Source organism: Tachysurus fulvidraco, chromosome 11, assembly GCF_022655615.1.
Source record: "Tachysurus fulvidraco isolate hzauxx_2018 chromosome 11, HZAU_PFXX_2.0, whole genome shotgun sequence".
Lineage (NCBI taxonomy): Eukaryota > Metazoa > Chordata > Actinopteri > Siluriformes > Bagridae > Tachysurus > Tachysurus fulvidraco.
This window is the reverse complement of record NC_062528.1, coordinates 10,976,617-11,000,237: the sequence shown is the minus strand read 5'-3', so window position 1 is coordinate 11,000,237 and position 23,621 is coordinate 10,976,617. Positions and strand designations below refer to the sequence as shown.

Below are 23,621 nucleotides of genomic sequence, written 5' to 3'. Positions count from 1 at the left end.
ACACCGTCAGTGACCATAAATGACAATTCTGTGTCAAGTCGATCTTGCTTTGGAAGGAATTTATATGAACACAGATCTCAGAACAAAACGGACATTTAATCGTTAGCTAGTTGGGAAAATATCATTAATTAAGTTAATGTTTACCGCACTGCATCCCAGAAATCTGACTCATTTTACAGCTGGAAAAGGTCATCAATATTTAGCCAGTCACATAATTTTATGTTTTCATAAAAGGAAAGACTTGTAATTCACTATCCACAAATCCATAAACAGAATATAATCACCCACCAATGGGATTGATGCCAATAAGGTGGAATTGATGCTTATTTTACTGTTATTTAATTCCAATCGGGTTATTAATTTAATGCAAATTACTCAAACTACTCCTCTGGGAGCCTCCTGGTGGTCAAGCAGCAGGTGCTGTACCCGTGCTCTCATTGCTGCTGTTCGGGTTTAATTCCTGGGCAAGGAGCTGATGCAGCCACTGAAGAGTTAACTCTCAGTGCCGGATCCAAGATTAAATGGGAGGCATCAGGAAGGGCATCCGGCATAAAACCTGTGCCAAATCTCATATGCAGAACAGATGATCCGCTGTGGCAACCTGGACAGGGAAAAATACCTGGAAATATATTTCACTACTTGAAATCCAGTACTCCAATGTTTATGATTGAAAAGAATTTCCGCTGAAACACTGCATTATGCCATTGAGCGTGGTTTGTTTCTCTGTTGCCCCACCTTCTCTCTCTCTCACCCACTCACACAGCAAATCCATCTCCATCTGCACCGACTATGATCCAGATGTGCACTGCAGAACAGGTGTTACCAGTGCATCATTTCCTCTGTCTCTTAATCACAGGCTATAATTAGGAGTGTGAGTGCAGTTCTGCCCACTTTCACCCACCTGCCCCCCCTCCACCCCACCCACGTCCAGAAATGTAACACACTAATTAGAGGAGATTTCCTTCCTTCCTCTCCTTCTCTCGTCCTTTATTTCTCGAGTGGAGTGCGGCCAAGGGAGCAGATGAGCCTATCGCAGCGGGGAGTAGAGGAGGAAGAAAAGAGAGAGAAAGATTGTTTGAGCTGTTCCATGGAGAGCTCCAGGGTTTTAAATTCTTATGCCATAAAGGAAGAGAGGAAGAGATCAGCTTCCACAATAAGACTAAGATTTACATAAGATTTCTCGAGAGCTCAATGAAAACCATCTGCGCATTTTATATAAGCACTGAGAGTCAAGCATCTTTAAACACAGCACCTTTAAAGGTTAACCATAATAAGCCTCCTAAAAACATAGTTAATCCTTTGCACATCAGAAAACACACCGAGAACCAACAGTGGCCATTGTTTCAAATCATTTCATGGTGTGTGTGTGATCTTTGCTGCAGGAACCTGTGACTTACAGAACTAATCGATCAATAAAGTTCTTGATCCAGTGTGTCGTACTATCAGCAGTTGTGTCAAAACTAAATTAGTGATACACAACTCCTCCATATTTCATTACGATTATGATTATGCGTGTGTTTTTTTAACTAAGAGGAAAGTTTCTTATGAGTGCATCAAGACTAATATCACGTACTGTAGAACCTCTGATACGAACAAGATTAAAAGTTCATTAGACCCTATATATGGGCACTTTAATCAAAATGTAACACAAGGAACCAACTACAATTGAAATAGAGACAAAAGAAGAAATAAAAAACATTAGGGATTGATATATTTAAGTTTATTTCAAATTGAGAAGTAACCAAAAGAAGAAAAAAAAGGAAAAAGAAAATGGTGACTTAAGAGCATTTGAATTCAGCTAAAATTTGCCTATTGCAAATTTGGACAGACAAAGAGACGAGACAACATGTACCTTACTACAAATGTATATACAATGATTTCATCTTCGGATAGTAAAAACTCGATATAGATTGGGACATCGTTTCCAACAAGGGCATTTTAATGGTATAATATGTGTGTGTGTGTGTGTGTGTGTGTGTGTGTGTGTGTGTGTGTGTGTGTGTGTGTGTGTGTGTGTGTGTGTGTGTGTGTGTGAATATATTCAGTAGTGTACCAGGAAATTTGCATTATTTAATTCTAAAATATGGAACACAAAATGCAAAATGGTAATCAGCTATTGTAACATAAATGATCAACCACTGGAAAAATTATTATTATTTTTTTTATTTGTGTGTGTGTGTGTGTGTGTGTGTGTGTGTGTGTGTGTGTGTGTGTGTGTGTATGTTTTTTGAGAGTTAAAATTTATTTTAGATGTTCCACTAATATTGATAAAGCTAATGTAATAATATACTGCTTTTAAAATCTGTATATAAGTGAAATTTGTAAACAATGTCAATGTATATGCTTCTGAATAATAATAATGATAATAATAATAATAATAATAATAATAAAAATAATATATTCTAAAATATATTTTTTTCCCAATATAGTTTGATTAAAAAGTAAAAAGAAAAGGAGGCCAGATGTTCCGAAGGTCCTGGATTGTGACCTTGTGGACTACAGTATGTGTACTCTAAGGTCCAGAAGCAGGTGCATCCTAAAAAAAAGTCCTATTAATCCTGTTTAAATTTATAACTTGTTTATATTTTAGGGACATGGATTACATACTATAAATTGAGCATTTAGATAATCATTCTCCTAAAAGCATGTTCATATTTCAGTGTATTACAAAACTGTAGGAGTGGATAAACATAGTAAAGATTAGTTAAGTACTTTTTTATAGGCAGTAGAATGATTTGTAAAGCTGAACAGCTCAGTGACTTAAAGCTTTCCACACTCATAGGATGCCACTATTGCTACAAGTAGATTTGTGAAATTTCTGCCCTGTTAGTTCTGTCCTGGTCAACTGTAAGTGAAATGGAAATGTTAGCCATGAAGCAGTAGATCACACAAACTCACAGAGCAAAGCCGCGTATGCTGAAGCAAATAATGCGTAAAATTTGCTGACCCTCTGTTGTATCACTCACTAAAGAGTTCCAGTCTGTCTCTGGAAGCAGGACCACCGCCATAACCGTGTGTTGGGAGTTTCACAGTTTTCTTGGCTGAGCAGATACACACAAGCTCAAGATGTGCAATACCAGGCATCAGCTGAAGTAGTGTGAAGCGTGCTGCAGCAGGAGAAACTGGAGGGATGAATCACACTGAAGTGAAACACGCTACCCGGCAGGTTGCCGGGAAAAAGTGGGTTTGGAGAATTCCAGAACAATATCTACCAGCATACAGAGTGCTAACAGCGAAGTGTGGTGGGTTTGGGTTAGACTATTTATTTCTAGTGATGTTAGTGAGTAATGTTAACGCTGCTGTGTATGAAAACATTTAAGATAATTGGGCTTATGCTTCAACATTTGTAGCAACAGGTCCATAAAGACATAGTTTGATTTGTTTTTGTGGGGGAACTCCGATGGATTGAACAGGACCCTGATCTCAACCCCAGTGAACACCTTTAGGATTATTTGGAATATTAATTGTGACCCAGGCCTTTTCATCCTTCCCACCCAACAGCATTGCCCTACCTCACAAACTCTCTTTTGACTAAATTGCACAATTTACCAAAGACACACTACAAAAACTTGGGTCGGTGGTTGGGGGCCCACAACTAATGCCCACAACTCTGGAATAAGTTTTCCAGCAAGCTTATATACTGTAGGCGTGATGTTCAGGTGTCCACATACTTTTGCCGATTTAATGCACGATAGTTGTCCCTCCAGTTGTTTGATTTTGTCTATAAACTGTAGACATTTGGGTTTGAGATCAAAATTGAATATGAGATGATAGATCAGAATTACAGTTATTATTTCCAGATATTTATATTTATGTAGAACCTTTTGTTCACCTATTCCTTGAACCCATGCATTTTTTAAGTGATGAAAACTATTGGAACACGTGACTGAAAGGTGTTTCTTGTTGCTGAGGTATAACCTGGTAGATGGATTATATATTCATGTGTATGTATTATGTATATTGATGTGTGTGTGTTTGATGTAGCCATTTACCCTGTTCTCATTAAAGTCTTCCTGTGGTTGTGATTGTACACCTGAGTGTTCTTTGGGGGTATGTTTCCTGTGTTTGGATGTTTTGTCCAGTCCCAGATAAGCTCGTTATCTTTGGCATGTCAGTCCTGTTTACTGTCTTTCCTGTTAGAAAGACTGCTGCTTGACATCTCTGACCATTTTTGTTCCCGTGTTGCTTCTGCCATTATTTTTTCTCACTTTCTTTCTGTCTCTCTCTCCACTGCTCTCTGCCTTTCTTCACTATTTCTGTTGTTTGCTCCTCTCGTCTCAGGATGTCTGTCCCTGTAGATTTCCCATGTTGGTTTATTATCTTGTGTTGAACAACTGTAGTTTATTTATCATGAGGTGAGAGGGGAAGGAGTGGGTAAGTGTCAGCTCTCCAGTGGGAGGAAGTCAAGATCACAAAGCTCTTTTTGTAGTCTCATCGCTCCTGCTCCGGGGCTTTCTGCTAATGTGTTAATGTTAATGTGACACAGCACGCATCTCCAGATTAATTAACGATCCTCCTACAGTCGGCGCACTAATATATTCAGAGTGTGTGAGTGTGGTTTTTTTTATGATGATGATAGGTGAGTCTTACAATATCCTCTGCGCGTACATTCATCTTGATTGTCTTTCAAATATAACCATATTTCATTGAGCCTTTGTTTTATATGAGAATTATTTGATATGATTTCGAACAGATGCAGACATTGTCAAAACGGAACATTTTCGGTACATTCACACAACTTAAAGAAACACTTTTTGAAACATTTGCTGGACCAGAGAGTTCAATGTGAGCAGCAGTACCACCACAAGTCCTCCTGTTGATTCTTCTCTCAGATCACAACCCTCTTTATTTCTTTGATACTTTAATTTATGACTCTATATTTAAACAAGAGTGTCATGACTTTTGCATGATGACACAGTGGCATTAGTAATGAATGTCATTTAAACCTTGAACACATTTGACCATTTTGTTGTTGTTCTTCTTCTTCTACTTCTTCCATATGACCCACTATAACAGGCATAAAAAACACAACAAAAATCTATTTAATCTATAAGGATGGAAACTTTTTTTTTCATAACTGCATTATATAATGCAGTATCACAGGTTCACTGAAACTTGAAGTCTCATGTTTCAGCTACAGCCTGATTGTTGTTCCTGAAGTGGAACCTCTTGATGTTCTGCCGCCATCTTCAGCTGTAGCCCATCTGCCTCAGATTTACCATGTTGTGTGTTCTGATAGGGTTTTCTGATCGCCACCTTTGTAATGAGTCGATATTGGAGTATCAGTTTTTACTGATCTCTCAAATCAAAGCTCAGTCAAGGATTTTTCAATCCACAGAAATTGTTGCTCACTGAATATTTAGTTGTTTTTTCATCATTCTATGAAAACTATGTACATACAGTACTGTGATACCTGATAATCCCTAGGGCACTGAGATCACATCCCCCCCCCCCCCCCCATTTCTGATAATTGATATGAAAATGAACTGAAGTTCTTGGCCTGAACCTCTGAGATATTATTTATCGTGCAAAATAATAGCAAAAATGACCAGGAGAATGAAAGAATTTAATAAACTGGACAGTGAGTGCATATACCTATTATGTGAAAATATTATGGCTTGCTATATATTATGCAGGATGTAGAATATGAATAGGATTATGTCAGGTTGCAGTTGTGTTCACATTTTAGAAAGCTACAGTGCCTGCTTTCTCAGTGATGCTCACCTCCATCATCCTGGCCACTAGCCACTGGTTTAAAACGGAGCGGTCTATATATTTTTTAACACTTTGCTGCATCTCACAGCAAGTTTTATATATATATATATATACACACACACACACACACACACACACACACACACACACACACACACACACACACACACACACACACATATATATATATATATATATATATATATATATATATATATATATATATATATATATATATATATATATAAAAGCATGTCAAAAAAGCATGACAAAATAGAAAAAAAATTACACACACGTTAAAACACACACACACGTATTAAACACACACACACACACACACGTGTTTCTATTTTGTCATGCTTTTTTGACACCATTTTTCTGAACATATTCTGAGCTGTAGTGAGGATGAGTATGATGATCTGAATATCAAAATGTCAGTTTAAAAAAAATGTATTTCTTATTATTAAATGTTCTTCTTAAAATGTTTAGTCAGTTCTACACTTTTATTAACATTTGCAGGTCAATTTCTGTTGGATACAAGTTGGTTTGCAAACAAGCCATGGTATATTTGGTTGGGAAACACTCATGTATTTATTTGTTAAGTATCACCAGTATGGCACATACACTGTGTGAAACCTTAACAGAATGACGTATAAAAAAATGAGAGCAGAAGTTTCATGCTTTTAGAGAAAAACAGTTCATCAGCGTCAGGTGTCATATAAACACTACAAACGATTCACTACTCATCTGAGCAATTTCTTCAGTATTCAGGGATTGAAGAAACTGCTCGGATGAGTAAACCAGTGTTAATGTATTCATCGATAGAGACTTCAAAGCAGCTTTGTACGTCAGTCTGGACAAGGGCGTCTGCCAAATGCCATAAATGTAAATGTAAATTCTTTTGTAAAAAAGAGGTTCCTTGGGGTTTTATATAGAACTCAGTGGTTCTGTTGTTGGCCAGTAAAATCTTTTCCCCAAAAATAGTTATTGAAAACCTTTGGAGAACAAAGAACTTTTTATATTAACATGGTTCTATAATTTAAGAAAAAGGTGAAATCGGTGCAAATTACATTTTTGGAATTCAGTCTATATGTAGATAACTATAAGATGTATTGAAATGACATGCTTATGAATGACAGTTTTTGAAAAGCTCAGATAGCATATTCAATTTGTGAAATAAATCCAACTGAAATTATAGAAACATTTACAGTATATAAGAGTCTGCTGGACTTCTTTCTGAAGAACCTGTTGGGATGAGTAGTAAAACTTTTCAATCTAGCTAGAAAGAAGTCCAGTTGACATGACATGAAGCTTAACAGACACATTTAAATACGAGGGTGGAGTTTTTCTGGTATCAAAATTCTATACAATGTTATTTTGCTAAAATAAATGTATTCTGTCTTTGAATTTGTTGTATTTTCTTCTCTAAAGATTATAGAAATAATAATTACAACTCTTAAATGAGAACCCACTGATTGGGCTCTTGGGTCACTGAACTGTTCAAAATATTACTTTGTTAAGATTTTGGGGTTTCATATTTGAAGCGTGACACAACCGCTGTACTGTAGTTTGTAAAGCTTTTAAAGAACTTTATCTTTTAAGAGTGTGGTTTACTTCTGTTTACATCTGACATGATTTAAGTGAACCTAGATTCCTGGCTTTGGTATAATTAAATTATTTCTAACTTCAAGGCTGTTTTGGAGAATCTGTGAGATGACAGTTTAATATCGTTTAATTATAAAGTAAGCATGACAAATAAAAGCCCCTGTATATAAGCAATACGGTACATCAGTAACTCTCTTTTCCCCGGCTTCTCTTCACGCTGGCTGATTCCCTGTGGACAGACTGTACGAGCAGGAATAATTGATTTGAGATTAGATTTCCCTCCTTCTAATCCTGTTAGCTGTGTTTGGCACTAAAGGAAATGGACGTTTCCATCAGCTCTAACCTGTCATGCCTTTGTAACCACATGTTTGCATGCCAGCATCGGCATCTGTCTGACAAGTCGTGTTTGTACAATGGATTATCCATGTGGGGAAGGCAGTTGGGCCAAATGCCAACTCAAGTTGGATTATCGCATACAGTATTTTGGATAGATTTTATTATGCCAAGGCTTTTAGTGTAATGAGATTACTTTGTATTGCACATGTTTTATAGACCACACTAAGACTTTATTAAGTGTGAATAAATTCTTGAGTACCTGTTGATGTTAAAGGAGCTGACATCGTACTGTGTTTTGCTTTTATTAACCATAATAAACCTCAAATTACAGTGTTTAATTAACCTGTAACATATACATTAAGGAATTTGAGTCGGAGCCTGTGCCAGGTTAGCATGTAATCTTTCTGACTTTAATGCTAAAGATGAACAATCTGAATGTAGTCTGTGTAGCAAAGGTACAGCGGAGGTGTATTCCTATCTGAATTAATTACACATCTCTAACCCGAGAGTGATGCATGTGTAGGTGTCAGGCTTCATTAACTTGTCCTGCTATTCATATGAAGTTTGACTCTATGGGTCATTTCTATTTAGCAGAATCTGATTCTCATTATGTTTGGAGAGTAGAGGCCATGCGAGGCCTTCTTGGCTAGCTTATATGAACTCTGCTGTGTTTCACTCACACAGTTGAATTCATCATGCCAGGTTTGTTTGGTAGACTTAACCTCAATGATACACACTTGCCGCAGTTTCTGTGCCGCACAACACAAATCTCCCTCAGCTGGGACACTGACTCACAAGGTTGTTTACTGTGTGAAAGAGAAGACACGCGAGAATGCGCAGACAGGTGATTGTCACTCGCTCGGTATTCCTGGGTAATTAATGGGCAGGTTTGGCAGAGATGTGGCCCAACAGTGGATAAAGATGCAACAGGAATGCAGCAAACATGCCACTGACGCTCCGTCTCAGTCCATGGCGCTGAATCTGCTAAAGGCGTTGTCTAGGTTGTCTTCTATAATGATGTGTGGGAGAGCAATCTTATGGGTTTGCTGTGTGCTAAAGTACACAATCTGGCTCCATGAAGCCACAATATGGTTGCAACGTGTCAGAAATTATGGTGAAGTTTACCGAACCTGTGACTGTTTTCGAAAACAATGCAAATGAACCCCAATTTTAGAACCGCTATGGCACAGATGTTAATCCCTAGATTTATACATGCATATTATAATAGACAATAAAAGAGGTATTTAACAGTACTGTGGAATGGAGGACAGATGGAGAGACACTGCAGGAGAAAAAGCACGGAAAATTTTCATGCAAAGCTAGCAGCCGCTAATTTATAAAAGGTTTCTGGGATCTTTAAAATGTCACATAAAAATGTCACATTAACAGTTTTTTTATGCTTTCAGCCAATGGGAGACTTCTGATCATGGCATATTTGCATATTCATAAAAGTAATGGCTTCAATTAACAGCAGACCAAAATGAAGCTTAATGTAACCTGTATGTTTAAGAGGCTAGAAAATACAAAAGAGCTACCAAGGTACTGAGAGCAGATTATTTGAAGTCACTGCAGGCGTTGCTTGTGTTACTCAGAGTAACTTGTTAAGTGACAGATATATAACAACAGAGCGTGACTGCTTTGCTCCAGCTGGGGTTGCAGTATGACCAGAAGTGATTGAGGTAAAAATATCTTTCCCAGCATCAAAAAACAGCAACAGTAAACAATACCATTGCAGCTCTGTCAGTGTGCACAAGAAATAATTATGACATTGAGCTGTCAATGGAAAAAACCTTGAAGAAAATACAAAAAAAAAAAGTTTGTTCACAATAATAATGGGCATTTTTTTTCTGAAAATTCTGCATTTTCTGATGCTGATAAAAATGCAGAATAAAGGACCAAGAAAAATGTGACTGCATTCCCTAGACATTATAAGTAATTTCTAAGTAACTAGTGTCATGACTATATGATTTAGATAAGCATAGTCTCACTAGAATTGTACTCAGTGTACGTAAACAGGTGTCAGAATACAAATAGAAATAAAACAGGACAGTGGCAGAAGTCTGGCTGTACAATGTCAAAGAGGTGAAAGAAATAAACTGCGTGTATGTAGACAAACAAATCCACGAGTAACAGGATATGGGTGGAAAAAAGACTGCCATATTCACATACTCTTTTTATCTCCATTTCATTTAGGTGATAAACGTGAGTTTGGCTGAAGGCGATTCTGTGAGGTTTGAGGATCTGGGAGGCCACGAACCATCGGTGCTGGCGAATGAGTCCATCCTGATGAAGGGCTTGGTGGTGCGCAGCTACAGCAACCAGATCTCCGTCCACTTCCACAGCCGGCGGCCCTGCCACGGATCCTTCCTGTTACTCTACCAAGGTAAGTGCTCCCATGCAGCAGCTGCCCAATCACTGTGTGTGTGTCTGTGTGTGTGTGTGTGTGTGTGTGAGAGAGAGAGAGAGAGAGAGAGAGAGACAGAGAGAGAGAGAGAGAGAGACTGGCACTGTGCCCAGCCAGAGCTTGAGACAAAACCTGCTTATGAGTGTACGCTTGCTGATTAGATTGGTGAGCGTGATTACGTGTCTGGGAAAAAGGGGCTCTCAATCATTACTTTCCATTACGAGAGGCTCTCTGTGCAACGAGGGGGAAAATACTTCTTGTTATCACTTGTCAGCATAATATGCTTATGTTAGCCTGAAAATGACAACTGCTGTCAATAATCTGCCATATAATTACACTGGAGTAGTTCTCAGATGATATTCCCTGCTAATAGTCCTTTAACAGAGATATGTGACAGATCAGGAAAAAGGTTATTGCGCTCTCGCTACATTGGCAAGTTTCCTTTCTCATTTTGCAGAGGTGCTGGAAAAAAGAAAATTACTTTGTGCGTAGACAAATCCCTTTTGTTTCTGTGAACTAATGAACTGTGGCAGGTTAGCAGTGGGGTAATACAATTTCACAGGCTGCTAACATGGCTGTTGGATAAGAGAACCATTTTCCTCATTTTCTGTCTCTGTGTCTTTTTCCCCCTCTCCTTCTTTCTTTGTGTGTGTGTGTGTGTGTTTGGGGAGGAGGGTAGAGTGGTAGTAATCAACTGTGTGTATTTCCCAGAGAGTGTATCCTGCCCAGCTTAACAGGGAAGTTTTTCATGCTTTTATTAAGCTCACTGCAATCATCCAAAGGCTTTGCCGAGCTCCATCTATAATGACTTGATACCAAACATCCAATTACCACCCATCCTCCTCATATGCTCCAACAAGCATGCTGGGTAGAGCTGCACAGGTGAGAATAACTAATATTGCAGCAGTAATTACATTTCTCATTACACTGTGCTGAAAAAATACTGAGAAACATGCCTCTATAAAAGAATATCTCTTGAACAGTACGTTCACAAAACAATCATCTGGTATTTGTGTATAATTTAGAGAGGTAGAGGAAATGACTACTTGTTAATGTCTTTAGAAAAACCGGCACTGCTGATGAAACACTATATATCCACACTAGAGAATGGAAACTCCAGCCTAAGTCTTATACTGTATTTAAACAGACTATGACAGAATGTTGATAAGGGCATTATTTGGCCTCCTGCTATATATGATATATATATAGTTAATGATGTTTCATAAGTCCATCCATAGTCTGGCGCCTGGTGCTCCACTGGACACCCCATCTGTCCTCCACACCTGCACGGTTGGCAATAGCCTGCAGGATTTGACAGATCCTCTAAATAGACAGAGCTCCTCTAAATAGCAGCTTGCATCAGGAGGCAAGCACATTAAAGATTAAGGCCGCTCAATAATTCACATGACAATGAAAGCGCACCGTCGCCCCTCCTCTCAGGTAGCATTAAAGGTTAAATGCAAACAAGGCAGGATTGATGGACTGGGTTCAGAAGGAGAGAGAAGTGATTGTACAAATAATTATCAACAACAATTCTCCAGAATTTACTGACGGCTCAAATGCTAAATGAGATATAAAGATTTCTCTAACTTCACTGGGAACACTTATTCCAATGTAGATAGATTCAACAAATTAAACCCTGCTTCAGTACTAATGTCTGTCTAGAATGATTTGAGTATTGAGCATCATCATGAGCTTTAAGTACCCATCAGTGCAGATAATTCATTAGTTGCTATAGCAGTCAGACAGCTAATCACTTAGACTTCTCTCAAGTCGGATCTCTAAAGTCAGATTTTTTTTGTGTTTATTTTTTCTTTGACTGAATGCTATGTTTGTGCCAGAGCTTGTATAATTTAATGGTTACTACTTGACTTTTTTGGTTTGGTGAATATTTCATGTTTGCTATTTTTGTTAGATTAGAAATGAATGACATGCTTTCATCACTGCCTCACAGAATCTCCTTATTGCACCACTTTCTGACTTGGTGTGTCATACCACCTTGTTATACGTCTAACTGAGCGCTCACGCATGTTCTGTGTTTCCGCTAATCAGGTCTTACTTACGTTCTGGTTTCATTGTACCTCATGTAATACTTTTGTTGATGTTGTTTGGCTTTGTTGCTTTTGCACACAGTAGTTTTACTCATTAGTCCGTATGTATTGTGTACAATGTTAGGTGTTACATTCACATGATAAAGCTCTCGTTCACCTCTGAAACTCCAAGACACTATTCTATTCGTCTGTTTTGCAGTATTCATTATTTACCTCACCTTACATCAGCATAAATGACTTAATTATTTTAGGCACTAACTCACGTTCAATAGCTCTGAGCCTGGTGATGGTCACATTGGATCTCAGAAAACCTGAGCAAAAGGTGCAATTGAACCCTGGATTTGACACCAATCCGTTGAATGCACACACATTTATTTACACCAAGAAAAGACATGATGATAAAAAGAATAAAACCTGATTCAAGATTCTGTACCTAGGAGTCTCTGTTTCTTCTGACGTTAAACTCTAATAGTGAAGTGGCTTTCTGATGGCAAGAAGTTATCCAGCAGTGAAGTTGATCAGATTTTTTTTTCTCTGCTTGCGGTATAGCTGTGAGAGATGAGCCTGTCTCCTCCTATGAGTCTATTAGATGCTCTGATGCAACAGATCAGGCAACAAAGCAAAAGTTTACAGGGGATTCAGTGAGAAATAAAGTGAAAGCTGAAATGATGTGGGTTTTTTAGATCATGCAGTACATTGTATAGACAGTTTGTGGATTACATTAGGGTCTGTGGGAATTGTGTCTAGGATTAGTTTATCTGGGATAAGTGGGTTTGGTGTTTGTTTCTCTGAATCTGCTTTGGGCAGGAACACTTCCACACTCTGTAGAATTCTGCCTGTTGTTATCTTCTTATAAAGACGTTATACATGATGGCTTCATGTGTTGTGTTTATTATTGCACGGTTTGCTTATATATTGTCTGTCAATTTGTTCATACATTTGTTGTATGTTTAACAAATGAACAGATACAGTGGAAAAAGTTGTGCACTGGGGAAAATGGAATGTGTTGAGTATGTGTACAGGATACTGTGGTTACTAAAGATGGATGGATGGATGGATGGATGGATGGATGGATGGATGGATGGATGGATGAATGAATGAATGAATGGATGGATGGATGGATGGATGGATGGATGGATGGATGGATGGAGATTTAGGAGGACCTGATGGCTGCTGGCCTGTGCTGGATTACCTCCAACCCCTCTCCCCTCCCCTGTTGCAAGTCGTGTTTATGGCGTACTGTTTACATTTACATTTACAGCATTTGGCAGACGCCCTTATCCAGAGCGACGTACATAAGTGCTTAAATCTCTAACATTGAATACATTAATGCTGGTTCACTAGGTTACATACTTAAGATATCATGAGTTTAAAACATTTGTTCAAAGTTAATGAAAAAGTGTCAAAGGGGTTTTTTTTTGTTTTTTTTTTAAATGCAAAAGATAAGGAAAGAAGTGCTAGTTGAAGTGTTTCCTGAATAAGTAGGTCTTCAACCGCCGCTTGAAAATAGCCAGTGACTCGGCTGTCCGGACCTCTATGGGAAGTTCATTCCACCACCTTGGTGCCAGAACAGAGAAGAGTCTTGTAGTATACTTGCCTCTTACCCTGAGAGATGGTGGAACCAGTCGAGCAGTGCTGGTAGATCGGAGGTTGCGGGGTGCAGTGCGAGGAATGATGAGGGCTTTGAGGTAAGATGGAGCTGGTCCATTTATGGCTTTGTAGGCCAGCATCAGTGTTTTGAATCGGATGCGTGCAGCTACTGGAAGCCAGTGGAGGGATCGCAGCAGCGTTTATGTGCTTATGTTGCTGAGGTGTTTTTCCTGTTCCCACACTGCACTTCCCACCGGAGCATAGTCTGGGGGTTGTTTTTTTTCCTCCTCCCTTCCCTCATGCTGTATTTCTTTTCAATCCCCTGTCTTCCTGTCCTGACACACACACACACACACACACACACACACACACACACACACACACACACACACACACACACACACACACACACACACACCGTCATATTGTATGTATGGGCAGGTTGATGGCTAATTTCGCTGGTACCTGTGACCAGTGACAATAAAGGTTACTACTACTTTAAGAATATCAGTTTTATCTCCAATTTATTATTAAATATACAAATATTTTTAGTTTTCTCAGCCATGCTCAAAAATCAGCTCATAGCAAATTGGATTGTTCAGCAGTAATGAGCTTGCTTGAATTATTAGCTTTTATTAGCAATTACAAACCGCCTGAACACAAATTGAATTTAAATCAGCGAACATTTTATGAAAGCTAAACATGCATTTAAAACATATTATGCTTTCAGAGCTTTGATGAGAATTGAAATTGCAGTGGTGGAATAATAAATGTACAGTAAATTACAAGTGTTATTTCTTTTATTTTCCTTCCTTGTGATCTCAAGGTACGTTTTCTCTGCATTATTGGACTTACGGCACATGCTATACTGTACTTTAGGGCATGCTTTAACAGAAATTAGCTGTACAGCAGTAGAGTTATTGCTTTATAGCTCTATGGTCAAAACCTATAAAGGTTGGATCTTGAGCTTAGTTGACTGTGTGGTGTTTTCCTCTAATTTCTTCTTTGGAATCCATAAAGTACATCTATATATTGATCTGTCTATCTATCTAACCATGGAGACAAACTAGTGGCAGTGAAATTGAGCACCTGTTCTGGTTCAGTATAATGTTCACTGCAGTTATAGGTGCACGTTTATGACTCACTAACTCACTGACTAACTTTATTTGGAACTGGTTTAGAACTGACAAAAATGAGAGAGTAGGTTTTGAGATAAGAAGAAAAAAAATTATTCATGGCATTTCTGGACTTCTTTTGGGTGATATTTCACAGCTGGTATCATCACCATGTCACAGCTATATGGTCCTTGGTTCAATCCAGTGTTTCGTCATATGTTCCTCTCAAAATCATGCCATGAAATGAACTGGTGTCTCATAAAGTATGCCGTTGCACCTTGCACTGTGTGCTTCTTGGATTGGCCCTGATTCCACTACAACCTGCTTCTTCACAGTTTCCCCTTAATTACTCTCTATTACTTTAAACCGGGAAAATGTTTTATGATATTAACCATAATCAATGGGCTGCTCTGACCCTCATCTATCATTCTGTTCTTTATGTCATTTAAACATATATAGAAGAAGTCACTTATCAAATAAAAGACGGACGTGAGCGTTGTAGAATTTTATATGTTTGAGCATCTCATCTCATTTCTCATTCACACTGCTTTACTCTCTCTTTCCACCCACATCAACTTTGATTACTTAAATGGTGTGTGTTTTCCTCTCTATATAATGTACATTTAAAGCAGCAGTGTTAAGATGTTGACCTAAATGAAGTGTGTAGGAGTTATGCACAAATGTTTGCCTTGCATGTTGTGTACGAGAGCAGAAGGTCTCAACTATAGGTTTCAGTGATTTCCCTGTTCTAGTATCTAGTACTGTACCTACATAAAGCTTCAGGATAATGTTAAAATTGCTATATACAGTAAAAAATAACTGAAACGAATCAAAATGTGTGCAAACGCTAATTCTTACACAATTCTTATATATTTTGTACAATATAAATGAATGAATTGTAGATGGTGGGGCATGGTGGCTTAGTGGTTAGCACGTTCGCCTCACACCTCCAGGTTCGGGGCTCCATTCCCGCCTCAGCCTTGTGTGTGCAGAGTTTGCATGTTCTCCCCGTGCCTCGGGGGTTTCCTCCGGGTACTCCGGTTTCCTCCCCCGGTCCAAAGACATGCATGGTAGGTTGATTGGCGTCTCTGGAAAATTGTCCGTAGTGTGTGAGTGAATGAGAGTGTGTGTGTGTGCCCTGCGATGGGTTGGCACTCTGTCCAGGGTGTATCCTGCCTTGATGCCCGATGACGCCTGAGATAGGCACAGGCTCCCCGTGACCCGAGAAGTTCGGATAAGCGGTAGAAAATGAATGAGAGTGAGTGAGAATTGTAGATAATGAACTGGGCCACAAAATTTATACTTGTTACACTATGGTGCATGTGAATTGACAAAGAATCTCAATGCTGAGCATGGACACCGCACTTTCTGGTAAAAAGAGTTGTCCTTGATGAAATATTGTCTTTTATTTTATACTAGACAAGCCTTATAGTATCTCTATGACATCCAGCATGTGGATTTGTAGTAATCCAGAGGAGAGGAAATGAAACTGTTTTATTAAATGTTCAAATTAATCCATGTTTTTCTCCACCAGATGCATGCAGCATAGTTTATGAAGCTTTAACTCCCAGACCTGACCAGATAAAGCCATTGAGAACCTGCTGCTTTATGTTCCGATTATAAAAAGTGTTGAAAGCATATCTTGGATCTTTATTTTTTGCTTCTCTCTGTCTCTATGTTAATGATTTCAAGCATGTGTAAGACAGATGGGCAGAAAGTCAATTGTTTTCCTTTAGGGTCACCTTGTTCAGAATGATAATGTGTGAACGTTTTTATTAGATAAGCATGAAGGAGGAGACAGATTTGATTACATGTCGATACACTCCTTCTAACCACCTGGATAATTAATTTCCTTCTGCACAAGCACATTGTCAGGGAGATCTGAAGGCTAATGAATCCTGATCCCTTGTTCTGGAGCCATGACTTTGAGTTATCAGAAACGACCCTGGTGCTTCAGTTTGGTGTAATCTTCCTGACGAGCAGAATACACTGACATAAATAACTATATATATATTTAATATATAATAATGCCTTCAAGAAATTGGGCAACAACAAATCAGCTGAAATAAGCTGAATCAGCTACACTTGTGAGACATATCCATTGAACTTGAGAGCATTTCTAAATGGTTATGATGGGCAGGCTGTATGTCATCTCTTTGGCAAGGTTAGCTCACACTGAAACTAGGCCGGATCATTTCTGCAACATTAATTTTACCGATCATCTGCCTCATAACACTAAAAGAGCCATTAATGTAGATAAAACAACCCATCCTCACTCATTTCATTTTATGATTGTATGGTCTGAAAGGCAGTGATTTCTCTCTCTCTCTCTCTTTCTATTTAGAGTACATTTTGCATCTGTCCACTACTGTAATTAAATGACCAAATCTGAACGTTGTGATAAAATAATAATTATTAAAGCTAAAGGACACAATACAAAGACAGACACACGTATCTGCCTGTTGTGTACATATAATATGTTATGTACATGCACAGCTACAGTAGGACACCTGGCTTTACAAAATGTAAAGCATTTTCTGTGTCAGCTTTTAATAACTTAATATATTTTGTTGATTTCTCAGAGGTATCTTGTCAATTGGACAATGTCCCAGAGGTTTGTGGAGCTGATGTACACCACTCTCACATGTATTCCTTGCAGGCAGCACTGCCTACTTCCTATATCATTAAATCCCACACAAATTGATGGTGTGTTTGCCGTCATTCATAAAATTTGTTCACAAGTGCAGGTATTGCATGCAAATAGTTTCTTGGCATACTATTGCCACCTATCTGGAGCTCCACTTAGATTAGCCATTCTAATAAAGAGATAGATCAAAAAAGAATAACAGTCCTTCACCCACTTTACGGTGATGTAATGATGGTTAGAATCTGATCTTAATATTTTAGCTTGGCAGCCATTAGATTAGCAGTGTTCCAGAAGGACCTACAGTACTGTAGGTTCATGCAAGTCTGTCTCTGGGCTGTGACATAGTAAATGGAAGGTTTTTGTGATGTTAAAAAATAAATCCAAGGTAAATCACATCAAAAAATAAGTGTGCAAACCCTATAAGAATTAGGGATGTGGCTGTGTTCAGAATGAGCCGATCGCATTCAATCTCATGTTTAAAAAATAAATATCAAACAGCTCATCGTAAAATATTCAGACTAACCCTGAATAACGATCAGCTTTTTCTGTAGGATTTTCTCCACATCTCCTTGGTTTCATCTGACTGATGAAGTCATGGTCCACAAACTGCTTATAAGCATGCATTGTACAGTATCTTGATAAGAGGAGGGGTATAAAGGAATTTCCAAAGATTAGATGTATAGTACAGGTATCCTATAGAGAATGGTGCACCTGTCATGAACACGGGATAAAATCGGACCCAAATGCAGGAAGCTTAACAAAAATTTTTTAACTTAAAAAACATGAAACATGAACACAGAATTGAGACAGGACAACAACCAAAGACACCAGAGGATTCCGTGCTGCTCAAGGCAACACGGCTACACTACATAGTACAAATAATTAATCAGACACATGAGGGACAGGTGTGCAGAGGCAGGCAGGAATAGAAGGGCGGCGCAGACACGTGAACACAAAACGTAAACACAAAGCGCATGGCCAAAGTCCGGGCTGAGTCCTGACAGCACCACAAGTGCATTAAAGGACACGACATCCCTCCAAAATGTATAAAAGGATGAGACACAACTTTAACATATGCAACAGGAATAATTATAATTCCAAAAGAAGACCTTTCCCACAGTGCAGCATGGTGGTGGCAGGATCATGCTTTAAGACTGATATTCTTGTCAGAACTGGGGCTTTTATCAAGATGGAATGAATTGTGTATAGTTCCAAAAGCCAGTCAATTTTAGAGCAAAACCTTCAGGAGTCTGTTTGTGAAATTGTAGATGAAAAGGAATTTCAATGTTCAGCCATACAATGACCTAGAGCATATATCTTAATCAACAAAAGTCAAGATGTGCCATGCGGATAGACTTGTATTCAAAAAGACTGCGATCTAAATGTGTTTCTAAATGTGTTTCTAAATTTGGATCTAAATGTTTTTCAATAAATGTTTATACTCAGTAATTTCACATTCAGGGTATAAAATTGGGTGTTTAGACTGTTGTACATCTATTGTACTTGTAGCTATTATAAGAACCTGTGCTCTTCAAACCACAGTCCCGGTACTTCAGGGTCCAATTCCTGTCATTCACCCTGATGACATCCCAGCTCTAAATCTCCAAGGTAATCCCTTCAGTTCTCCCCTGACACAGAGTGCAGTAAGAGGAGCTCATATAAAACAATGGAGTAAAGCTTTTAGTCTCCACCTGTTTCCTTTGAGACTGTGTAACAAAAAGAGTTAGCTCTCCTGCCTCTAATTCACCAGTCAGCTTTCAGGAATATAACATGAACACAGTATGAGCACAAAACTACAAGCATCCCTTGAATTCTGAAGGCTTCAGTTTGGCATAAAAGCAACAAATACTTTCTAACATCCAGTGCTGCCTTGTACACACTTTGTATTGTCTTGGACACATCACTTCCTGAAATGCAGACAAAAATAGGCCAGGATATTTTGAAGATGCTAGCAATACCAATATGTCGGCTCCTGTGATTTTCAATCGATTTACACACAAATGAAACTCGTAACCCTTTCTTCAGAAAGCAGGAACAATTTGTGGCCTGTAGAGGAATGACATACAAAGCCAGTATAATTGGTCTCTCAGGACTTATAGGAGGGGGTGGTTGTGGAAGATAATAATGTTGAAATCATTTTTTAGGCATCAGAAATCTGCTTCATTTAAAGGATATTTAATTCTTTCAAACTCTGAGAGAAAGTAATTCCCATAATACCATGAGTTCATTTGCAAAATGTATTCCTTTAGTCAAGGCAGTTGGTAATTGTAAAACATACTGGTTTTTGCATTTTGCTACTTTAAAGGCTTTATCATGTGTCTTTATCAGAAAAGGGTCAGAAGTTATTTTTTCTCTCATTCACTCACACACTCACACACTATGGACAATTTTTCAGAGATGCCAATCAACCTACCATGTATGACTTTGGACCATGGGAGGAAACCAGAGTACCCAGAGGAAACCCCTGAGGCATGGGGAGAACATGCAAACTCCACACACACAAGGCGGAGGCTGGAATCGAACCCCGCAGGTGTGAGGCGAACGTGCTAACCACTAAGCCACCGTGACCCCCTAGTTATTTTTTCTATAGAAATGTAATATAAAATTTGACAAATAAAGAATATTGGGCACATTAGGTCAGGAACCTAAATGTACACTAGTTTGTAGTAGTTAGTTCAATTTAGCCATTAGAGCAGATATATTGATTTATATTGATCACACAAACTTAATTTGCATATAAATCTCATAGAAATGGAATGAGACTTGTTAGTGATGGAGGTAGTTTGTTTCCAGTAAATACAGCTTGAGTGACTAATAAGCCATCCTGCAGGATTTGAATTCATGCAGTCTTTAAGATCTCTGGAAGCTGAGTATGAACACTAGCTATGAATCTGCTTCAGATATCCCCTGTACTGACTATGCTGTGGTGTTGCTGACATTAACACATGTGCCTGACAGATTTGGAGCAGATCTCAACCAGCCTAAACTGCACCTAAAACTAAACTGCCTCCTAATCATAAACACCCATGACACGTTTTTGTCTCAGTGAGAAGAGCCTGATCTGTAACTTGATGGAAGCACAAGACTTTTCTCATGAAAGGAATGAGAGAGATAGTCACCTGCCTCCCTCAGATAGTCATCTGCCACCTGCCACAAATCTGTCAATGGGGGTTGTGTAGAGAGCAGAACACATCAACAAGGATTCTATGTCTAGCTCTCACACTCTCTTTTTGTCCCTTTCCTCACCTATCATACATCGCTCCCAATCACAGCAACCAGGGAGGCTGAAGTTTTTAACACCAGCAGATTTCAAACTGCTTCTCAGTCATTCAGGAACTGGAGTAACCTGGTCCTATCTACCCCGTCCTCATGCATCAGCTCACAGTGATTGCTACAGTTGATAAGGGAGAGAGAGAAAGCTACGACAGCCAACTTTCAGAAAACTTTTGGGCTTATGGCTCAAATCAATAGGATTGGAACTCATGATCTCTGGGTGATTGGACAAACACTTGTCTGATTCAAACACCACTTGGCATACAGACTCTTCTTACTGGTTGTGAGAAACCAGCAAATGCTGGTCCATTCAAACAACAGTGGTTGAATTTACAAATCTCAAAACAGCACAAGGTGAGATAGAACTTTCCACCTCGCATGCGGCAGGACCTGCCTGTTGTTGAGACTAGGCATAAGCCTGGTAGACTGGCATAGTGGCATCTGCTCCATTTATGTTTGCTTTATGTAAAAAATTTTTTTTCCATTTTTCCAGACTTCAGTATAAAGAATGTTTGCAAAAGCATTGCCTGATGTCCAATTTTAAAAACTGTAGCTTGAGCTAAATCAGTATAATTAGTATTATATATCTGAGAAGGCAACTTCATATAAGCTACCCGTTTTTACTGCAATTCAAAGGGTTGCCAAGGTTATGTCCATTCTTGTTTCCTACTGACAGCAGCAGTCTGCTCCATCAGAAGCATGAGTGACAGTAATGATGCAGAACCATAATAATTATGGTAATGAGTGCTTGTGGCCCAGGGAGTATGTTAGCAGATGTGTTTAATGATGAGGTCATGTGATTCTGTGCTAGGGTGAAGAGCCATAAAATGCTTCAATCACGGAGTCCTGTAGAAACACAGCCTTGTCACATACATAGAGACTTTTGGGACTCATGGGTTATATTTTGGAGTAAAAAAAAATTCTTGCACTGCAGATTCCATTGTGACCAGTAGTGAACAATGGTTGACACTGGGTTCAGCATGTGCATCCTATCTCTAGGAACATATGGTCCTGTTCAAAAGTTCAGTGTGCTTTCTCAGTAATTGCCTCTCTGCCACAAAATATTCAGCTGAAATCAGAACATCACTGTGCAGCATTACTGTGTGCAATAACCTTCTCAGTTGTTTATGTTGCACAAAATGGCAGGGTTGTTTAATGGCTCCCCCTCCCAGTATAGTGAGTTGTATTGCCTATATAGCAAGGATGAAATACCCATCACTGTGATGCACAGATACATTTCTGTGTTAATGTATGGCAAGAAGAACCTGGTTTAAGTGTAGAGACAGTAATGAGTCAGGAGGATCATTGTGCAGAATTGCAGTGAAGTAAGAGGGGATCACTGGGACACTTCCAGGGTATCTGAAGCCTTCTCAAATCTTATCCCTTGCCAGGGAACATAGCCTCAGACTTATATCCAAAACCAGAAACACAATTTGCTTTAAGCAAGTAAGGGAATCCTTTCCTTACACGCCTTACTTCGGCAAGAAGCCCGGGATCATTCTTCAGTTTTAATATTTGACACCAAGACCACAAGATCAAGACTACAACCTCACACTCACCTCATGCCCATGTGTAGTAGTCTTTAAAATTAATTTGTTTTACAATAGCTCAGAGGCACAGAAGATAATTGTCAAGCTTTGACAAGACTAGCGGAAATTACTGCAGGTTAATATAAACACCATGCTTTATTAGAAAAAAATGTGCATGCAACAAAAGGGTTGGTGAAGGCAAAGTCAGATAATCAGGATAAAAGGGCAAAAAATATATAACAAGCAGAGAATAAATGACTAGGAATCTGGTGGTAAACCAGAGCACAAATACCAAAGGGTAAGGGGGAAATCATGCACATGTAATATAACCAAAATACAAAAATACCAAGGAGTACTAATGAGAGACAAAGTGTCATAAACAAGCCATGAACTGAGAGAATTAAAGTTTCCTTACACTGAGACGTGAAGTGTGTAATTGGTGAAATATGGGAGATTCATGGTGAACTGGAGAGGTTGTAGTTGGAGGAGAGCATGGGCACAGATGCTATTACAGATGTGTGGATTACAAGGTGTGCAGATTCTTGGAAATCCAGGGGTTTGTGACATAACGTCTAAGTAGTCTACACTGTAACAATATACTGTCAAATGTTTTATAGTAATATTTCTACAAATAATTTCTGTACTGTTCTCTGATATCAATCTTTTCAAAGATTATATAATCTTAATAGTAACTTACTGGGAGCTGGGTGTATTTACTTTAAATACTTTTAAATATTTACTGTAAGTCCTAAACATGCATTATTAAAAAATAATCCACTACATTTGGTGATTTGGCTGATGCTCTTATACAAAGCAACAAACAACTGAGGCAGGCTACAACTGAGCAGTTGAAGCTCAAGGGTGTTGTTCAAGGACCCAACCATGGCAGCTTGGCAGGATTTGAACTCATGACTATCTAAAGTCAAGTCAAGTCAAGTGAAGTCAAGTCAAGTCAAGAAACTTTTATTGTAATTTCTACCATAAATAGCTGATGCAGTACATGATTGAATGAAATTAAATAATGTTTCTCCAAAATCATGGTGCTACATAAAATTACATAAAGCTACATAAGACAAAAAATAAAACAATACACAGTTAAATCCTAGCCACATAAAGTGCAACATGTGCAACCTACAGTAGTGCAACATATAAAATTATAAAATGTACTGTAGTGCTGGTGGTTAGTAGCCTTATTTTTCTGAGATTTAATTTACAATAAATTCATTACAGCAATTATAATAAATTCATTAAAGTAATTTTATAAAATGTTATAAAACCGGGGCCCCCTGGCACCATCTCGGGGCCCCCAGTTTGAGAGCCACTGACCTAGATTACTTGTTCTGAGCAGGTGTTGTC

General features: G+C 38.6%; 1 protein-coding gene across 9 annotated transcripts in view; it reads left to right on the top strand.

Annotated features, from left to right (window-relative positions):
• sez6b (seizure related 6 homolog b) overlaps window positions 1–23,621 on the top strand; it is a 154,054-nt gene that overhangs the window by 89,551 nt on the left and 40,882 nt on the right. For all 9 annotated transcript variants that reach the window (XM_027147813.2, XM_027147814.2, XM_027147810.2 and 6 more), the window contains exon 4: window positions 9,850–10,039. In XM_027147813.2, the coding sequence (XP_027003614.1) occupies window positions 9,850–10,039 (190 nt within the window). The remainder of the gene's footprint in view (window positions 1–9,849; window positions 10,040–23,621) is intronic.